This window comes from Hyperolius riggenbachi, chromosome 5 (genome assembly GCF_040937935.1).
Source record: "Hyperolius riggenbachi isolate aHypRig1 chromosome 5, aHypRig1.pri, whole genome shotgun sequence".
Lineage (NCBI taxonomy): Eukaryota > Metazoa > Chordata > Amphibia > Anura > Hyperoliidae > Hyperolius > Hyperolius riggenbachi.
The window spans coordinates 147,655,529-147,675,261 of record NC_090650.1 but is presented as its reverse complement, the minus strand read 5'-3'; the positions used below and the strand labels follow the sequence as shown (position 1 = coordinate 147,675,261).

At 44.5% G+C, this 19,733-nt stretch overlaps 1 protein-coding gene across 1 annotated transcript in view; it reads right to left on the bottom strand.

Annotated features, from left to right (window-relative positions):
- Positions 1-19,733, bottom strand: part of LANCL2 (LanC like glutathione S-transferase 2) — an 81,795-nt gene that overhangs the window by 9,657 nt on the left and 52,405 nt on the right. The window contains exon 7 of the mRNA XM_068236351.1: positions 18,419-18,595. Within this exon, the coding sequence (XP_068092452.1) occupies positions 18,419-18,595 (177 nt within the window). The remainder of the gene's footprint in view (positions 1-18,418; positions 18,596-19,733) is intronic.

The following is a 19,733-nucleotide window of genomic DNA, read 5'->3' as shown; positions in this document are numbered from 1 at the left end:
TGATTTTATGAACTACTTTCGCCTCCTGAACGTACTAGCTACGTCCAGGAGGCCATGTGCGCGTGCTCCCGCGGCCGATCGCGCACGCGCGCTCCCGGCTTGCAGTTCGTTAGCCAGGCAATCAGTGAATCGGGCTATGGTGCCCGATCACTGATTCCTCTCCCCTGCAAAAAAAGCGACACCGTCTCTCGGAAGCTTTGCTCTTTCTGGCTCTAGTGTCCCCATGCGTCCCTCTAAGCGTACATGTTACGCTTAGAGTGACGTCATGTAAACAAACTCATGGATGCCATCTTGTGGCCAAAAAGTAAAAATACAAGTAAATGTAAAAAAAAAAATCAACACATATATAAAGTAAAATCCCAAATAAAATGTTTAATATGAAAAAAAAAACATTCCAATAAAAACAAACATGTAAATATTTATCTAACTTTTTAAATATCAATGTAAAGATGAAATATTTCTATTTTTTGTGCAGAAATCCATATAATTCCAAAGGGTGCATACTTTTTCTTGCTACACACACACACACACACATACATACATATATATACATACACACACACCTCAAAAAATAAAGGGATCACAATAAGACATCCTAGATCTGAATGAATGAAATACAAAAGGGAAACCGAGAGCACACAATGGTGTAGTATGTTAGGTTGCAGGTGTTGAGTAATAGAGATGAATGAATTATACTCACAAACATGGGTTACCATTCAGGCAACCATTATATAGTTAAGTGAGGAGATTAGGACTGACCCTACTCAGGTTAAGAAGTACCTTTCAGTAGACAGGAAAAAGGGGGTTGCACTCCTCCACCAGTGGATTACATACTGTAAGTTGGAACAGAAGTGCCAGAACAGGTATAAAGTGTATTAAAACCCATTTAAGAGGAGGTAGTGGTGAACCTACCTCCCTAAAGTAGACACAATTCTGTTGATTAAGGTCAACAAGTAGCTTTATTCATATTCTCCGCAATGCAACACATTTTGCAGGTTAAATACTGCTTCATCAGGCAGTAATTGGAGCAAAATTTTGCAGTATGTCAGGAAGCCAAGCGCATCTGTGAGGTCTAGCATTGCCTTGCATTAGGAAGAACCTAGGGCCAACCGCACCGGCATATGGTCTCACAAGGGGTCTGAGGATCTTATCTCGGCACCTAATGGCAGTCAGGCTACCTCATGGAGGGCTATGCGGTTCACCCCACACCATTACTGACCCACTGCCAAACCACTCATGCTGGTGGATGTTGCAGGCAGCAGAACGTTCTCCGCGGCATCTCCAGGCTCTCTTTACATCTGTCACATGTCCTCAGTGTGAACCTGCTTACATCTGTGAAGAGCAAAGGGCACCAGAGGCCAATTTGCCAATCTTGGTGTTCTCTGGAAACATCCTGCGCGGTGTTGGCTATAAGCACAACCCCCACCTGTGGACGGCAGGCCCTCATACCACCCTCATGGAGTCTGTTTCTGAGCGTATGAGCAGACACATGCACATTTGTGGCCCGCTGGAAGGTCATTTGGCAGTGCTCCTCCTTGCACAAAGGCAGAGATAGCGGTCCTGCTGCTGGAGGTTGTTGCCCTCCTACAGCCTCCTCCATGTCTCCCGATGTACTGGACTGTCTCCTGGTAGTGCCTCCATGCTATGGACACTACGCTGACAGACACAGCAAACCTTCTTGCCACAGTTCGCATTGATGTGCCATCCTGGATGAATTGCTCTACCTGAGCCACTTGTGTGGATTGTAGTCTGTCTCATGTTACCACTAAAGTGAAAGCACCGCCAGCATTCAAAAGTGACTAAAACATCAGCCAGAACCACTCCTTTATTGGGGATGTCTTGCTAATTGCCTATAATTTCAACATATTGTCTATTCCATTTGTACAACAGCAGGTGAAATTGATTGCCAATGCTGCTTTCTAAGTGGACATTTTGATTTCACAGAAGTGTAATTGACTTGGAGTTACATTGTGTTGTTTAACCACCCTGGCGTTCTATTAAGATCGCCAGGGAGGCTGCGGGAGGGTTTTTTTTTAATTAAAAAAAAACTATTTAATGCAGCCAACTGAAAGTTGGCTGCATGAAAGCCCACTAGAGGGCGCTCCGGAGGCGATCTTCTGATCACCTCCGGCGGCCAGAAATAACACGGAAGGCCGCGATGAGCGGCCTTCCGTGTTTCGCTTACCTCGTCGCCATGGCGACGAGCGGAGTGACGTCATGGACGTCAGCCGACGTCCTGACGTCACCCGCCTCCGATCCAGCCCTTAGCGATGGCCGAACTTTTTATTCCGGCTACGCTGGGCTCAGGCGGCTGGTGGGACCCTCTTTCGCCGCTGCATGCGGCGGATCGCCGCACTGCAGCGGCGATCAGGCAGCACACGCGGCTGGCAAAGTGCCAGCTGCGTGTGCTGCTTTTTATTTGAGCCAAATCGGCCCAGCAGGGCCTGAGCGGCAGGCTCCGGCGGTACTGGACGAGCTGAGCTCGTCCAGACCGCTCAGCTGGTTAAGTGTTCCCTTTATTTTTTTGAGCAGTGTATACACACACACACACTTAATGCAGTATAAGTTTATGCACCAGACAACTGCCTGCTGCTCCCTATGCGTTTAATAAAAAAAAAAAAAGTTCCCCCTCTTTGCTACTTTTTTTTTGTTTCGGAAAAAAAAATTGAGAAACGTCATTTTTTAAGTACGTTTTCGCTTATTTGAACTTTGTACTGAATTGAACATCTAATTTTTTAAGATCATTGCATAGATCTACCCCCAACAAAGCATGTTCAGTATGCGACACTAGCATCTAATAAACAAAAAACACTGTACATAAGTAATCCTCCTCCTCCATCTTATGCGTGTCTCTTTGCATCTTGCCTCAGCTTTGATGCTCTGGTAGCTGAAGGGAAGAGTGTTGCATTTTTAATATCCTGGTACTAGCTGTGAATAGGGTTAATGCAACTCATTTTCAAACAGCAACTACAAAAGCAGGAATCTTTCTGACCCAAATGTACCATGAAAGATCTGCATTTCCCTGAAGAGTTATTGCCTTGATCATAAAATATATTGTATGAGCTCTGAGATGCCATTTACATCTGCCAGGCAGCCATGAAATGCTTCAGAGCAGCAAAACATTTAGATAGTCATTACAAGTTTGGGAGTCTGGGCACTCCAGAGACCAAACCATAGGTTAAATGCATCAAGCTTTTACAGCCACAGCAGAAAAACAGACAGCAAAAGCCAACCTTTTTCAGAACTCGGGCCGTTTTATACAGGTAAAAAGCTTGACTTTTGACCCACATCAATATAATCACACCTAAAGGCCCGTTTCCACTAGTGCGGAAACTGGGCCGAATCCACAGAGTTTTCCCCGCAGGCAAATCGTGCGGGGAAACTCTGCCATAGCACACAATGGCGCCGCCGGCCAAATCGCTTACCTTAGCAATTCAGCTGACATTGCCATCAGTTTCCATGCGGGGGGCTTGAAGACCAGGAAGTGCCGCCGTGCGTCTCACAGCCACGCGCGGCACTAGTGGAAACGGGCCCTTAAAGAACTTGTCAGACAAAAAAAAAAAAAAAAAAAAAAAAAGATTCACTTACCTGGGGCTTCTACCAGCCCCATGCAGCCAATCTGTGCCCTCGTAGTCACTCACTGCTGCTCCAGTCCCCTGGACCGCATTGCGTATATTTTTACGCATCCCCGCTGGTGCAGGAATATTAACACATACATTTTTACGCGTTGATGGTTCAATGCGTAAAAATTTACGCATTAAACCACTAACGCGTAAAAATGTATGTGTTAATGTTCCTGCACCAGCAGGAATGTGTAAAAATGTATGCAAGGCGGCCCGCCGTCCCCGAGGTCGGCAAAAACAAAACTATCTGGTGGCAGGGGACTGGAGCAGCAGTAAGTGACTACGAGGGCACAGGATGGCTGCATGGGGTTGGTAGAAGCCCCAGGTAAGTGAAACTCTTTTTTTTTGTCCGATAACTCCTTTAAGCTTCCTGATGTGTGTTGATATGTTGAAGTGTAAGTGTTGTTGTGTGTATACAATGTTGTGCAAATGCCTGCTGTTAAAATGAAAAGTAAAAACACTGTCAAAAAAGAATGCAATGCATAATTTAAAGACAACTTTAAGCCAGGATTGAATTTCATCCCAGTCAGTAGCAGATACCCCTTTTCCCACGAGAAATCTTTACCTTTTCTTGAATAGATTGTCGGGGGATCTGTATGTCTGAAATTGTGGTAAAACCCCTCCCACAGTGTGATGTCATGACCATGGTCTTGGCAGTTTGCTGTCTGCGAACCTCGCTGCATTGTGGGAAATAACACAATCCCGTGCATCCCAGTCTCAACGACGGCACAACGGCAGTGCTGTGGCTCACTTAATCCAGCTGTGTTGATGCAGAGATTGGGCGTTTCAGCGGTGTAGCGGCATCCACATCTATCTGGGGTTGCTACGGAGGAATGTAGTTATGTGTCAGCTGAGGACACTTTGGTGGTTGCCAGGTCAATCATACAGCCTGCAGCGGCTGCAGGAGCCGGGGAGAGAGATGTGCCAGCGAGTCAGTAAGTTGAAGTTTAACGGGGAAAATGGAAAAAAAAGAGCCATTTGTGGCCGTGGCTACCCATGCGATGCCACCTTAGATTCACTTCGTTCAAGTGAGAACACATGCATAGCATTTCATAAGCAAGAGCTTTTCAATTCACAAGCGCTTAGAAAAGCATCTGCAGCTCTTAAACTGGAAGCTTTTTTTTTTTTTTTAAAAGCTACAAGCCAATGCCAGCTATAAAAGTGTACATGTACCAAAGTCCACATTAGTCAATAGGGATGGTCATGGAGGTGGTAATACATTTGAGATAATTGAGAATTAGGCTAATTATTATGATACAGAATTATGTTAATTATTATGAACATCTAAAATGTAAATGGACAAATCCAATCTTGCAAATAAAACAAAAAAAAACAAACAAACAAAAAAAACAACAACATATGATTGGTCCTTTTTAAGCTGCACAGATTTGTATTAACATTCAAAACTTTGTACCTTTAGACATCTGTGGCGTATGGATGCAGAAATGCCTATATATGTCCGTGGCAGTCTAAGGGTTATTATACTAATGTATTTTCCATGTTCACTGAAAGAGTTACATCTAGAGCACTTAACCACAACCAAAGCGCAGCAATTTTAAAGATATATGAAGATGGCTTCTACTTTTAGAAACAAACAAAACAACTGCCGGCAAGGAAGCTGATGCACTACCCTATTGGCCATCAAAGTCAATCACTGCTAACATAAATGAGGATACTGTAAAAAGTTTCAATTTAAAACAGGGCAGCTCAGTCAGTACATGGCAGGCTGAAGACAAACAGAAGCTCTTAAAGAGAAACTCCGACCAAGAATTAAACTTTATCCCAATCAGTAGCTGATACCCCCTTTTACATGAGAAATCTATTCCTTTTCAAAAATAGACCATCAGGGGGTGCTGTATGACTGATATTGTGGTGAAACCCCTTCCACAAGAAACTCTGAGAACCGTGGTACTCCTGGCAGTTTCCTGTCTGTGAACCTTGTTGCATTGTGAGAAATAGCTGTTCACAGCCGTTTCCAACTGCCAAAAAAGCATGCAGCAGCTACATCACCTGCCAACAGTAAAAATGTCACCATGTAATAAATGTCAGAATGTAAATCAGGGATTTAAAAGATTTCACAATGGGCAAACACTGACTAAATCATTTATACGTAATTATTGTAAAAATTAAGCACTTTTTTTATTACATTATTTTTACTGGAGTTCCTCTAAGTCATCTTACGCTTTCCAATTCTATGTATATCTGAGAGAGGTGTGCATTTATAGTTAATCTCCAAAGTAAAGGAGGGAGTCTTTCGCTACGACACAATCTTCATGCACTAGCTGAATCCAGTTTGTGGCCATTAGGCTGCACCTATGCGTTTAATGTGCACAACATTCTCAGTGGATTCACAACAGATCTGGAATATATATGTAAAATATAGCAATACTGTATACTCCTGATTAAATTATATAAACACTAAGTCTTGACTTAGCCAAGTGAAATCTAAACTTACGTGGAACTAATCCTAGAACTGCCAATTGTTACATATTGTTACACTCAAATGAACTTGTTTTAACATATAACGACTTAAAATGAAAAACAAAACTCCTAGGCTTTCTGGTTCACTGTGAGCTTCCTGGATAGTCTGTAATGCTTAAATAAAATGAAACCACTTTTTATAATGTTCCATAATCCAGATTGAAATTATGTATGAATGTCATTTTGTATAACAGCTCAGCTGGTCCACTCCCCCACACTTGCTGTAACTCATCCACACACTGCATCAATGGAGGCCAAGAATTATAAGGGTTTTTTTTTTGTTTTTTTTTATACAAATGCTGTCTAACAGGAGATCAGTAGTTTTCTTTCCCAATCTGCAAACCTAGAGTTCAAATTTAAAACCCCAGTTCAAGCATATTTTTTATACAGTATGTAACAGGACAATATAATAAGTTCATTATAAAAATAAGAAGTAGCAGTATCGCGGTATTGTACCGTGTTAGCCATCAGTAAAAGCAAGAAGTTTTAAATTAGGATACCATTTATTGGCTAACTAAAAAGAATAACAATAAGTAAGCTTTCGGCCTTGCAGCCTTCGTCGGGTTTACATCCTGTTTGTTTGCAGGCTGATGGTACAGACAGCTATATACATGCAACATCAAAAGGGAAAACAGATTTTTTTCAAGCATAAATACATGTCATTAAGATGACTTAAGTGAAACAGAACATCTAAATGGGGTGAGAGGTTGTTAGCTGAGATAAGGATCCTTGTTTACACCATACTCCCAGACCTGGGAGTTGGACTGACACAGAGGTATCATAAATTCTGAGTTCACAAGTTTAGCTATACAAGCTGAGAAAGAGTTTAAATATTATCAGCCTCATACCAATATAAAAAGTTTTTGTCCTTAGTCAAGCCATTGTCCACTGTTTTGAACTAATTTATACATTTTGTTTCTGCTATTAATTGATCATTTGACGTTTTGAAGCCACCCTTCAGGGCAGTATGATCTTCGTGTCAGAACCAGGAGCCAGCGGGTGAGGATTGCAGCGGCAGAAGCAGGTAATATACCGGTAGATTCTCTGCGCACTCTGCATAGCTTTCTTCCATATCTTTGGAATACAAGACGCACCCAATTTTCCCCTCAACTTTTGGGGTAGAAAAATTGTGTAATATTCCAAAAAATATGCATAAAATCTTAAAACTGAAAAAGGGTGAACTTTCTTTTTCATAATAGAAATGTCAGGGTCATGCGGCAATGATCTCACCTGGTCTGGGGGTCCTTGAGGTATCCTCCGTGCAGCCGGGCCGGATTGCTGCGGGGGAATCGGAGCGCCGTGGTTTGCCACGGGTCGCACTTCCGGGTCGGGCTCTGGGCGGAAGCATCTGTTTGTGCGCATGCGTCTCTGGCGATGGTTTGGTCTCTGTTGCCAGGAGATGCGTGCCGAACTGGGCGGAAGCGGCGTCTGGCATGTTGTACGCGTGCGCGGCGGCAGGCGTACGTGATGACGCATGCATGGCGCCAAAGTCAATCCCAGAGCCGGCCCCCCTGCAGTATAAAAGGCAGCTGTTCACAGCACTCTGCGCTGATCTGTCTGTCAGCTAGTGTGTCTGTTCGCCAGTCCTGTTGTGTATTGTCTGATCTCCTGTTGCTGACCCGGATTGTCCTGACTACTCTTGATCTCCACTCCTCTGGTTTGACCTCGGCTTGTTTCTGGACCTCCCTGTCTGCTGCCAGCCCTGACCCGGATTATTACCCGTCTTGACCCTTTGCTGCCTGCCTCTGACTCGGATTGCCTAAACGTTCTGCAACTGTGCTGCCTGCCTCTGACCCGGATTGCCTAAACGTTCTGCAACTGTGCTGCCTGCCTCTGACCCGGATTGCCTAAACGTTCTGCAACTGTGCTGCCTGCCTCTGACCCGGATTGCCTAAACGTTCTGCAACTGTGCTGCCTGCCTCTGACCCGGATTGCCTAAACGTTCTGCAACTGTGCTGCCTGCCTCTGACCCGGATTGCCTAAACGTTCTGCAACTGTGCTGCCTGCCTCTGACCCGGATTGCCTAAACACTACATCCTCCTGTTATCTGCCACTCAGAGACATTTCAAGACTCACCTCCACATCGGGGTGTCCCCTGTTCTCCTATCCACTGTCGGGGAATTCCGGAGTGCAACCTGGTGAACAATAGGCAGCTGAAAGTCCATCGTCCCTTGCGGGGCGCTCTGGTGAACACCCGTGGGCACTTAGACTCTGCACTCTCAGGGTTCTCTCACCTCAGTGGAGTGGTCAACAGCGCACCACCGTAACAGTACAGATCAGCCACTATGGACGCCTCTGGAGGAAGGTCTCCGATCGACCAACTTTGCCAGGAGATCGCTAATTTGACACTGTCCGTCCGAAAGATTGAGCAAGGCTATCAGCAGTTACAAACTCAAGTACAAGGAATTGCCACTTCACCTGTACAAAGCCCTCCTCCTAGCGTTACAGTAACTACTCCTCAGCCGGAGCCTAAAATGCCACTACCGGATCGGTTTTCGGGTGACAGGAGTAAATTTAGACTCTTCAAGAGGGCCTGCCAACTATATTTCTCACTTCAGCCAAGAACATATGCTTCCGAGGCTTCCAAGGTTGGTGCCATAATCTCTTTGCTACAGGGGGAGCCACAAGCCTGGGCCTTACAGATGATGGATCAGGGTCATGAGTCTGTTCAAACTATGGTCACTCTTTTTGAAGCGTTAGGAGAGCTCTACGATGACCCAGGCACGGCAGCTACTGCTGAAACTGCTATCCAAGCACTTCGACAAGGAAGACGTCCGGTCGAAGAATATGTCACAGAGTTTCGCCGTTGGCAGAACGACACGCAATGGAATGACGCAGCACTTCGATTCCAGTTTCGCAAGGGACTCTCTGATCAGTTAAAGGACGAACTGGCTCGGGTCGGAGTTCCTGCTACTCTTAAAGAACTTATTGCTCTCTCAATCCAGATCGATCGACGCCTTCGGGAAAGACGTCTGGAAAGAGCTGGAGGTGCGTCTTCATGGACTTATCCTATCCCTAGTTCAGGTCCTCCAGCATCTTCAGGAGCTTCAGCCACAGGGGGAGATGAAGTGGAACCCATGCAATTAGGTCTGGCTCGACCTTCACTCTCAGCTGAGGAACGCCAACGACGCCTTACTTCTCGTTTATGTCTATACTGTGGAGCTCCCGGACATTTTCGACAGGCTTGTCCCGTGAGACCAGCGGGTAAGAATCCAATGTCAGGATTTGATGGGGACCTTATGAAACTCCCTATCTCTACTCATGTTCCTTTGTTTTTGTTTCTTCAGGGCCCAGACGGAATCAGCGAGATTAAGGCTATTCTGGACTCTGGAGCTTTTTCATGTTTTTTGGATGTCACCCTTGCCAAGAGTCTCCACCTTCCTCTCCGTCAAAAGGAACAGAGTCTCTCCATTCAGCTTGCAGACGGATCCGGTATCAATTCCGGTCCAATCACTCATGAAACTGTTCCCCTCCTGGTTACTACCAATACTCACCATCAAGAATACCTCAACTTCAACTTAATCAATTCCCCGTTATTCCCAATCATCCTTGGAATGCCCTGGCTACAGGCCCATAATCCCAGCGTAGACTGGAGAACTCAGGACGTCTCATTCACTTCTGAATACTGCAAGTCATCCTGTCTCCTCCCTTGTGGCCAACTATTATGTTCAGAAGCTAAGAAATTAAACTGTATTCCTTCTGTGTACCGAGAGTTCATGGACGTTTTTGATAAGAAAGGTGCAGATAAATTACCCCCACACCGGATTTATGATTGCCCAATTGAACTTCGGCCCGGGTCAGAAATCCCGTTTGGTCACCTCTATTCTCTCTCTGAAGCTGAACTAGGGGTGCTTAAGGAGTATATAGACGAAAACTTGAAAAAAGGATTTATCCGACCTTCTACGTCTCCAGCCGGGGCAGGCATATTCTTTGTGGAAAAGAAGGACGGATCACTGAGACCTTGTGTGGATTACCGGGAGTTAAATAAAGTCACCGTTAAAAATAGGTATCCTTTGCCTCTTATCACAGATCTTTTTCAAAGAGTACGTTCTGCCAACATTTTTTCTAAACTGGATTTGAGAGGGGCGTATAACCTGGTCCGTATACGAGAAGGCGACGAATGGAAGACAGCATTCCGCTCCCGCTTCGGTCATTTTGAATATGCAGTCATGCCGTTCGGATTGTGCAATGCTCCGGCAACCTTCCAACATTTTGTTAACGACATCTTTAGAGATTTCCTCGATGATTTTATGGTAGTCTACTTGGACGACATCCTTGTATTCTCTTCATCTCTGGAAGAACATCAGGGGCATGTTAAAAAGATTCTGGGAAGACTACGTACTCATGGGTTGTATGCCAAACCAGAGAAATGTGAATTCCACAAGGAAGAGATTCAATTCTTGGGACTGCAGATTTCTTCCCAAGGAGTTTCTATGGATCAAAAGAAGGTCTCAGCAATCCTTGATTGGCCAGTCCCAACCGATAAAAAGAGTGTTCAGCGATTTCTAGGATTTGCTAATTTTTACAGAAAATGTATTAAAAATTTCTCCACAGTAGTTCTACCCATCACTCAATTGACTAGGCAGCACCACCATTTTCAATGGACAACAGAGGCTCAGAAGGCTTTCGAGGAACTTAAGCAACTCTTCACATCTGCTCCAATCCTTAGGCATGCTGATCCTTCCTTACCCTTCGTGGTTGAAGTGGATGCTTCTGATAGGGCTATTGGGGCCATCATCTCCCAGCGTTTTGGCCCAAAGGCACTTCTACATTCTATTGCATTTTTCTCAAGAAAACTTAATTCTTCAGAAAGGAATTATGATATTGGTGACAAGGAACTGTTAGCAATCAAGTCAGCCCTGGAAGAATGGAGATACCTTCTGGAAGGGGCACGTCATCCAATTCTAATCTTCACGGATCACAAGAATCTAGAATATCTCAGAACAGCTAAGAGACTCAGACCTAGACAAGCAAGATGGGCATTGTTCTTCTCACGCTTCGATTTCCATGTAACATACCGTCCAGGATCAAAAAATGTGAAACCTGATGCCTTGTCCAGAATGTATTCCACAGAATCCGAGGAAGCAACTCTTGAATCGCCGGACACCATTTTACCAGAGCATAATTTCCTCTTATCCCTACCTGAAGTTATAGACCAGATCCGTCAAGCATCTACTGTTTTGCATTCAGAGTGGAAAGATCAATTTCAATGTAAAAATGGAATTTTTTATAAAGACCATCGGATTATTGTACCTGAAACACTGCGAACATCAATACTTCAATGGAATCATGACTCCAAGCTGGCAGGTCACTTTGGCTTTAAGAAAACTCTTGATCTCGTTCAAAGGAAGTTTTGGTGGCCAACAATGTCTAAAGATTGTAAATTATTTGTGGATTCCTGTGCTACCTGTGCTAGATCCAAAACACCTAGACTCCGCCCATGGGGTTTGCTGTCACCACTTCCCATACCCACCCGCCCTTGGGACATGATCTCAATGGACTTCATTGTGGAACTTCCTCCATCTCAAGGGTTTACCACAATCCTAGTGGTAGTTGATAGATTGTCCAAAATGTCACATTTTATACCAATGAAGAAAATTCCTTCTGCAGTCCTTACTGCTCAGACTTTCTTACAAGAAATTGTCAAGTTGCATGGATTACCCTCTGATATTGTAACAGACCGTGGAGTACAGTTCACATCCAAATTCTGGAAGGAGCTCTGTTCACAATTGGGGGTTAAGGTCTCATTATCCTCAGGGTACCATCCTCAATCTAATGGCCAGACGGAGAGAGTTAATCAAGTTTTGGAGCAGTATCTTCGATGCTTTTCCTCATCAGCACAGGACGACTGGGTAACATTACTACCAATGGCAGAATTTTCTTTTAATAACGCTGTGCATTCTTCTACGGGTCAGACACCATTTTTTCTGAACTATGGATTCCATCCTACCAATATTCCTGGGGTACTGGAAGAGACTTTAGCTCCTGAAGTACAGGACAGGATTTCTAAATTAAATGAAAATTTTAAATTGGTGCGAGAGGTTTTACAACAGACCCAGCAAACAATGAAAGAACAAGCTGACAAGAAGAGAAGGAAGGGTCCAGAATTATTGTCAGGAGATATGGTCTGGTTGGCTACAACTAACTTGAGGTTACTCTGCCCCTCCAAGAAATTGGGGCCAAAGTATATTGGTCCATTTCCAGTTGAAAAGAAAATCAATGAGGTAGCGTTCAAACTTACCTTGCCAGGTTCCTTGAAGATACATCCAACTTTTCATGTCTCCTGTCTCAAAAAATATGTTCCAGACACCTTTGGGCGCTCATCCAGTAGCCCTCCACAACCAATTCCGGTAGATGGAGCTGAGGAATTTGAAGTAGAAAGAATTTTGGATTCCAGGCTCCGGTCGGGAGTGTTGCAGTATTTGGTCAAGTGGAAAGGGTTTGGAGTAGAGGAGAATTCGTGGGAACCCAGTCAAAATGTACATTCTCCCAGGTTGGTCAGAGCATTTCACAGAAATCATCCCGAGAAACCCAGACTAGAGGTCATTCGGAGACTGCCCTTAAGGGGGGGGCAATGTCAGGGTCATGCGGCAATGATCTCACCTGGTCTGGGGGTCCTTGAGGTATCCTCCGTGCAGCCGGGCCGGATTGCTGCGGGGGAATCGGAGCGCCGTGGTTTGCCGCGGGTCGCACTTCCGGGTCGGGCTCTGGGCGGAAGCATCTGTTTGTGCGCATGCGTCTCTGGCGATGGTTTGGTCTCTGTTGCCAGGAGATGCGTGCCGAACTGGGCGGAAGCGGCGTCTGGCATGTTGTACGCGTGCGCGGCGGCAGGCGTACGTGATGACGCATGCATGGCGCCAAAGTCAATCCCAGAGCCGGCCCCCCTGCAGTATAAAAGGCAGCTGTTCACAGCACTCTGCGCTGATCTGTCTGTCAGCTAGTGTGTCTGTTCGCCAGTCCTGTTGTGTATTGTCTGATCTCCTGTTGCTGACCCGGATTGTCCTGACTACTCTTGATCTCCACTCCTCTGGTTTGACCTCGGCTTGTTTCTGGACCTCCCTGTCTGCTGCCAGCCCTGACCCGGATTATTACCCGTCTTGACCCTTTGCTGCCTGCCTCTGACTCGGATTGCCTAAACGTTCTGCAACTGTGCTGCCTGCCTCTGACCCGGATTGCCTAAACGTTCTGCAACTGTGCTGCCTGCCTCTGACCCGGATTGCCTAAACGTTCTGCAACTGTGCTGCCTGCCTCTGACCCGGATTGCCTAAACGTTCTGCAACTGTGCTGCCTGCCTCTGACCCGGATTGCCTAAACGTTCTGCAACTGTGCTGCCTGCCTCTGACCCGGATTGCCTAAACGTTCTGCAACTGTGCTGCCTGCCTCTGACCCGGATTGCCTAAACACTACATCCTCCTGTTATCTGCCACTCAGAGACATTTCAAGACTCACCTCCACATCGGGGTGTCCCCTGTTCTCCTATCCACTGTCGGGGAATTCCGGAGTGCAACCTGGTGAACAATAGGCAGCTGAAAGTCCATCGTCCCTTGCGGGGCGCTCTGGTGAACACCCGTGGGCACTTAGACTCTGCACTCTCAGGGTTCTCTCACCTCAGTGGAGTGGTCAACAGCGCACCACCGTAACAAGAAAGTTGTACAGTACACCTTGGACTAAGAAGGTGGGTGCATGTGCTCCAGAAGACCTCAAAAAAAGTATGGATTTCTGGTACCCCATCAATAGCAGCATATATTTAAAGACCATTGGGAAAAATGTGGCCACAAAGGTGTGTACATTGTCTGCAGTTATCTTTAGGCAGTTTGTATAAGTCAAGGTAACATCCACATGACCTAAAGGAAAACGTGACTCAGCAGAGCAGGTCATATTCTTCATTGCTCCATGATCCAGTTTCTATGCTCACATGTCCACTACAAGTGCTTTTTGATGTCAAAATGAGTACCGTATACAAGCCATCCCATGTATAGCACGACCCCCAACTTTTGCCCCTGAAAAAATCTAATAATGTGTGACTCGTGGATAAGCCATGTCTACCCCCTGTCTATGGTGCAGAGTGTGGTGCATGTGATGCAGAGTGAAGCATGTTTGCAGAGTGTATGTATATGATGCCGAGTGTATATATATATGATGCCCAGTGTAAGTATGTAATGCCCAGTGTATGTATGTTCAGCAGAGAGTATGTATGTCATGATAGAGTATATGTATGTTCATCAGAGTGTATGTATGTGATGGTTCAGTGTATGTATGTTCAGCAGAGTGTATGTGAAATATGACTACTTCTCCTCTTATGCCGTGCATACATGGCTCGTTTCTTGCGCCGGATCGAGCCAGCGGCTCGATGCCGGCACATCCCCACTCGTCCGTGCGGATCGATTGCGGCTTGTCCCCGCCGGCGCTTCCTTATCACCGCTCGATTCCCTGCCATTGCCCGCCGGCGGGAATCGAGCGGGCGCGGGCCGAGCGGCATGATCGGGCCAGCTGAATATTATCAGCTGGCCGGATCAACTGGTCGATACACGGTACAGAAACCTACCGTGTATCCCCAGCATTAGGCCATCTTCTAGTCTCCCTTGCAGCTCTGTACTTGCCGCTGACATCTAGTGGCCGAGTACAAAACTGCAAGGGAAACAGGAAGTGGCTCCCCAGGCAAGAAGAAAGTGAAATCAGGACAACTAGCAAAGAGAGCTGCATGGCAGAAGCTGCCAGGAACGAGGAGTGGTTACTATTACCAGGCATGACTCGCTTAAAACCACTTTTGGCTTATATGTCAGTATACATAATACTCATGACTGGTCTGTCGCTATGCAATTCCAAATCCAGCAAACTGATATGGTTTGTGTGTAGTTTGTGTACTTTTTTTTCCTTTGTGGCGAGCATTTACGCTTAAGTAGCTATTCTTTGGGAACCAGATGGGCTAGCCTTTGCTCCCTGCATGTATCAATGAGGCTAGAAGTACACCTGAAGTGAGAAGGATATAGAGGCTGCCATATTTATTTTCTTTAAACAAAATCAGTTACCTGTCAGTCTTGCTGATTTCTTTGGCTGCAATCACACAACTGAAACAAGCATGCAGCTGCATGCTTGTTCAGGGCCTATGCTTAAAAGGCAAATTGCATTGCCGAAACGGAAATAAATATGGAAGTCTCCACATCCCTCTTAGTTTAGGTTTTTAGGTTGTAAAGGATACGGCCAGGGGAAAAAAATCCACTTTCCTGGGGCTTTCTCCAGCCTCTGGCAGCCGTCCTGTGCCCTTGCCGCAGCTTTGGTGGCTCTTGGTCTTCTTCACCGCAGAAGACAACCTCGCCACGTCGGCTTCTTCTGCGCTCCACTGCTAACTTTATCAGGACTGTACTGCGCAGGGGCAGTAGTTCTGCACCTGCGCAGTGCTGATGACGTCAGTGGTGTAGCGCAGAAGAAGCCGACCCGGAAGCCGGCCTGGCGAGGTCGGCTTCTGCCGCGGAGAAGACTGGGAGCTACCAGAGCTGCGGCAAGGGCACAGGGTGGCTGCCAGGGGTTGGAGGAAGCCCCAGGTAAGTGGATTTTTTTTCCCTGGACGTATCCTTTAAGTGTGTACGATTCTTTATCTGGTCTACCAGTCATCCTTTCTTAGACAAGTTTTGGTAGGTGCTAAACCAATATACTGCAGCCCTTGATAGGAGTCATTGTAACAAGAGAATATATATATGGTCAGTGGAGCTGGGTAACTACCTGGCTAAAACAGCTTCGATCAGGTTGTAAGAGAAACTTTTTTTTTTAACTGCTCTTAAATATTTCCAAGGTGTGCAAATCATGCAGACTTAGTCAGAAGCATGTCAGAAGTTGAGGAGGTGCGTGAGGACATAAAACATTACGGGGACAGCTGCTAGGATTGTTAGGTTGCTTCATAAGGCCGATTCCTGCAAGATTTCATGCTAAATGAGATCAGGAACAGGCCTGCGGTTTATAGCGGCCAACAGATCTCTCTCCCATCAGATTGGATCAGAGGGAGATCTGTATCTTCGGCCATCGGCTGCCACAATAGTTCGATGTATGGCTAACTTTGAAAACTTGAACTAGGTCTTATATTTGATGAGCAACCAGTAGAGGGATGGACAGAAAGGAACAGCATGGTGATGTGCAACAAACTGGAAAACAGGACATTTGACTCAAACTATTCTGAACTGTAGCCTAGGTTGATTGCCAATGTACACGAACAAAACAATGCTATTTAGAACATGACAGGAATTGGATAAAGTAAAGGAATGTTTAGTTCAGTGTTGTTTTAGAGCCCATTCACACTAAGTTGATTTTCTGCAGCGTTTCCTCATGCTGTGTGCAATACAGCGCTTGTGGTTAGTTGAAATAGCAAGTGGTCTGCATGTAGCATTTTTGGAGCGATCGCAATGCAACTAAAGTGCGTTTGCTGTACAACTGCAATGCAAAAATAGCAACTGCTAGGTGATAATAATTGCGTTTTGCCATCGTAAGAGTGAAAGGGCCTTAAGGTTTTCCATGTCCACGGCTTCCACATTGTTTTATCAATATAACGGAAAACTTCAATTACAGTAGAATCCCTTTATAGTAAACTCCAAGGGATCAGGAAAAGTAGTTTACTGTATTAGAAGTTTACTATATCAGCATTGGTCCATACATGGTGTATTTATACAGACACATTTGTTGGGACCTAAGGAATGAGTTTACTATACCAGAGTTTACTATAAAGAGATTCTACTGTACCAATAGCGAGGCTCAGAAACCCAACTTACATTTCCTTGATTTGCTCAACTGCTACTGTATGCACAATTGACAGAATTTGACATATTACGTTAACATCTATTCTAGAAAATTCTTGGCAGGAGTTCCTTTTAGAATGGTTTTAAACAAACTAATGCTAACAGTGGCCATACACAGAACTGTCTACATCAGAGATCCCCAACCCTGTCCTTAAAGAGACTGTAACAGAATGTTCAGCCTTAGTTCTTCTATCCTATAAGTTCCTTTGACTGTTCTAATGTGCTCTGGCTTACTGCAGCCTTTACTAATTGCACAGTGGCTGTGTTATCTCTGTTATATGATCTAATCTGTTTTCTTCGGTCGGCTCTGTCGGGCTAAGGCTGGAATGTGTGGAATGTGCAGGGCTGCTTGTGATTGGATAGAAGCGATACACACCCTCTGCAGGCCCCCTGCAGGCTCTGTATGACTCACACACTCTGCTTATGTGAGCCTATCACAAGCTGGTTAGTTTGTTTGTAAACACTGCCTAAAACTGTTAATTACAAGCCAGGATTGCAGCAGAGAGTGGCAGAAATAGCACAGAGGGGCCCAAGAGAACATAATGAATAGAATGGTATGCTTTTTGCTGTAAACATTTTAGAGTACAGATTCTCTTTAAGGCCCACCAACAGTATGTTTTGCAGAAAACCACACACACATTCACAGGTTAGGTAATTAGTGTCTTAGCAGAGTTGATTACCTACCTCTGTGGATTTCCACAAAACATGCACTGTTGGTGGGCCTTGAGGACAGGGTTGGGGGAACACTGGTCTACATGAATGATTGGTCTGAGCAATCCATTAAATTAAACAGTACAAACTGAAAGAGCGGTACAAATACAGACCATTGCATGCCACAGGTTCTATGTAATCTTTCTGGTGTTGTAAAAAACATCATTCCAATGCTTCAAATCAATCATTCTAATTTAAAGCGGAATGAAACCCAGCATTTCTTCTTTGCTCTAATAGATTATTTACAGCATATTATATACTACCACCATTTTTTTTTACTAGAACAGCATTCAAAGTGTTAAACACAGGACTTAAAAGCTCCCTGCCGGGAAAGCTGGACGCATCTGAAATGGAGATAATGTTATCTTGTGTTTACATTCCTCACTTGATACAATTAAGTAAACACTTCTCTGACACTGCAGACTCTCCTGAACACAGTCAGACACTCAGAAAGCATTTCTGCTTCAATTAGAAGATGAATAAAGCAGTTATGAATAAAATGCAAAGTCAGCTCTCAGAGGAAAAAGAAATTGTACTTTGGGAACTTGTAATTTCTAAATGAATGATAATACTTATGTACAAAAGCAAATATGATAACCGTATGGTATATAAAAAGTAGGAAAACATGTTTTTATTGATTATTATTATGTCAGGGTTTTATACCACTTTAAAACTGCTATATTGCTTTAATCAATCTGAAGTGATTAAAATCATATAAATGTTCAGATTGAGGTTTTATTTAGATCCATGTGTGGCCACCATAAACCTACAAAGTAGTAAACATCCAATTGTATGAATTTCACATAAAAGCAACAATACCTTGCAGGCTCTGTAGAGATACTTCTTGTCCTGAGTGTGATGGTAGAGAGACAGGAAGGCATAGCCATTCCCTGAGGTCCCATGGCAGATTCCATAGCCTTTCCTCAGCAATCCTCTCTGCCAGATGACATCACTGCACTCCATTGCATCTTTCAGGTACTTTTCATCTTTAAAAAGCTAAAAGACAAAACAAAACAAAAAAAACATGTTTGAGTACAGCAATTTTGATATTAGAGTTCTAATTTATGAAACAAAAAAAAAATAGTACTGATGATGACTACATCTGGAGAATACATTTAACAAGGAGACAGCCCAATATAGTGTAGTATGTACTGGAACACTTGGAAATGGTAAGAGTGAGATAAGTTTACTCACAAACATGGGTTACCTCTCAGGCAACCACTGTATAAGCAGGTGAGGAGATTAGACCTGTCCTCACTCTGGATTAAGATGTCGCTCTCTGTAGCTCAGAAAGTGAAGGGGTGGACAACGTGAATATATTAGAGAACAGAGGCACCAGCAGAATAAAAAGTACTAAAAACTTTAAAAATTGCTAGGGAGGCAGCGGTGGACTTGCCTCCGGAAAGCAGACACAAACTAGCAGTAGGCTGCCATGACCACTACCTAGGAAAACTGTCAGCAACAGACTTGATCTTAATGTATTTGTTAATAGGTTTAAAATAGTGGTAGTTTTATGGTGTTCCTTTTCAATATATAGTTTGCCATGAAAAAACAAAATTAAAAAAACTCTTTCCAAGAGTCAGACAACTATAAACATGGCAAAGGTTTTACTAAACATCAGCGCAGCAAACTTTTGCCTTTATAGTGCGTCACAGAGATACACAACGTATTTTCTCAGCTGGTAAGTAGTGATCTAAGCAACAGCCTGCAAAGAAAAAGATCAAAAAGCAGACATTTCCTATTCATTGATTGCAATGGTCATGTCTAGGAGAACACATGGAGTAGCAATGTGATCGTTTGGTTAGGTGATAGACATTTAATTATCTGATTTGCTAGTCATGATCATGTGCTAAAGCAGGATGTGGTAACACAAATCAGAGCTTTGCAAATCTATCAGCTGATCTAACAAATAACATGCTTCTCCATGAAATCTCCTAGACCTGACCATTACTATTCATAGACTGGTAGGAAGGGGTCAGAACATGGCTGGTAAGAGAGGAAAGAGGGTTTATAACCTCTCCCTGTCCCCACATGCAGCTCTACTTGTTCAATACTGCCAGGACCTCCCACATTTAACAGATTCCTGTGGCACACCATTGCTGAAGCACTGGTACAAACCATACATCTTAATTGT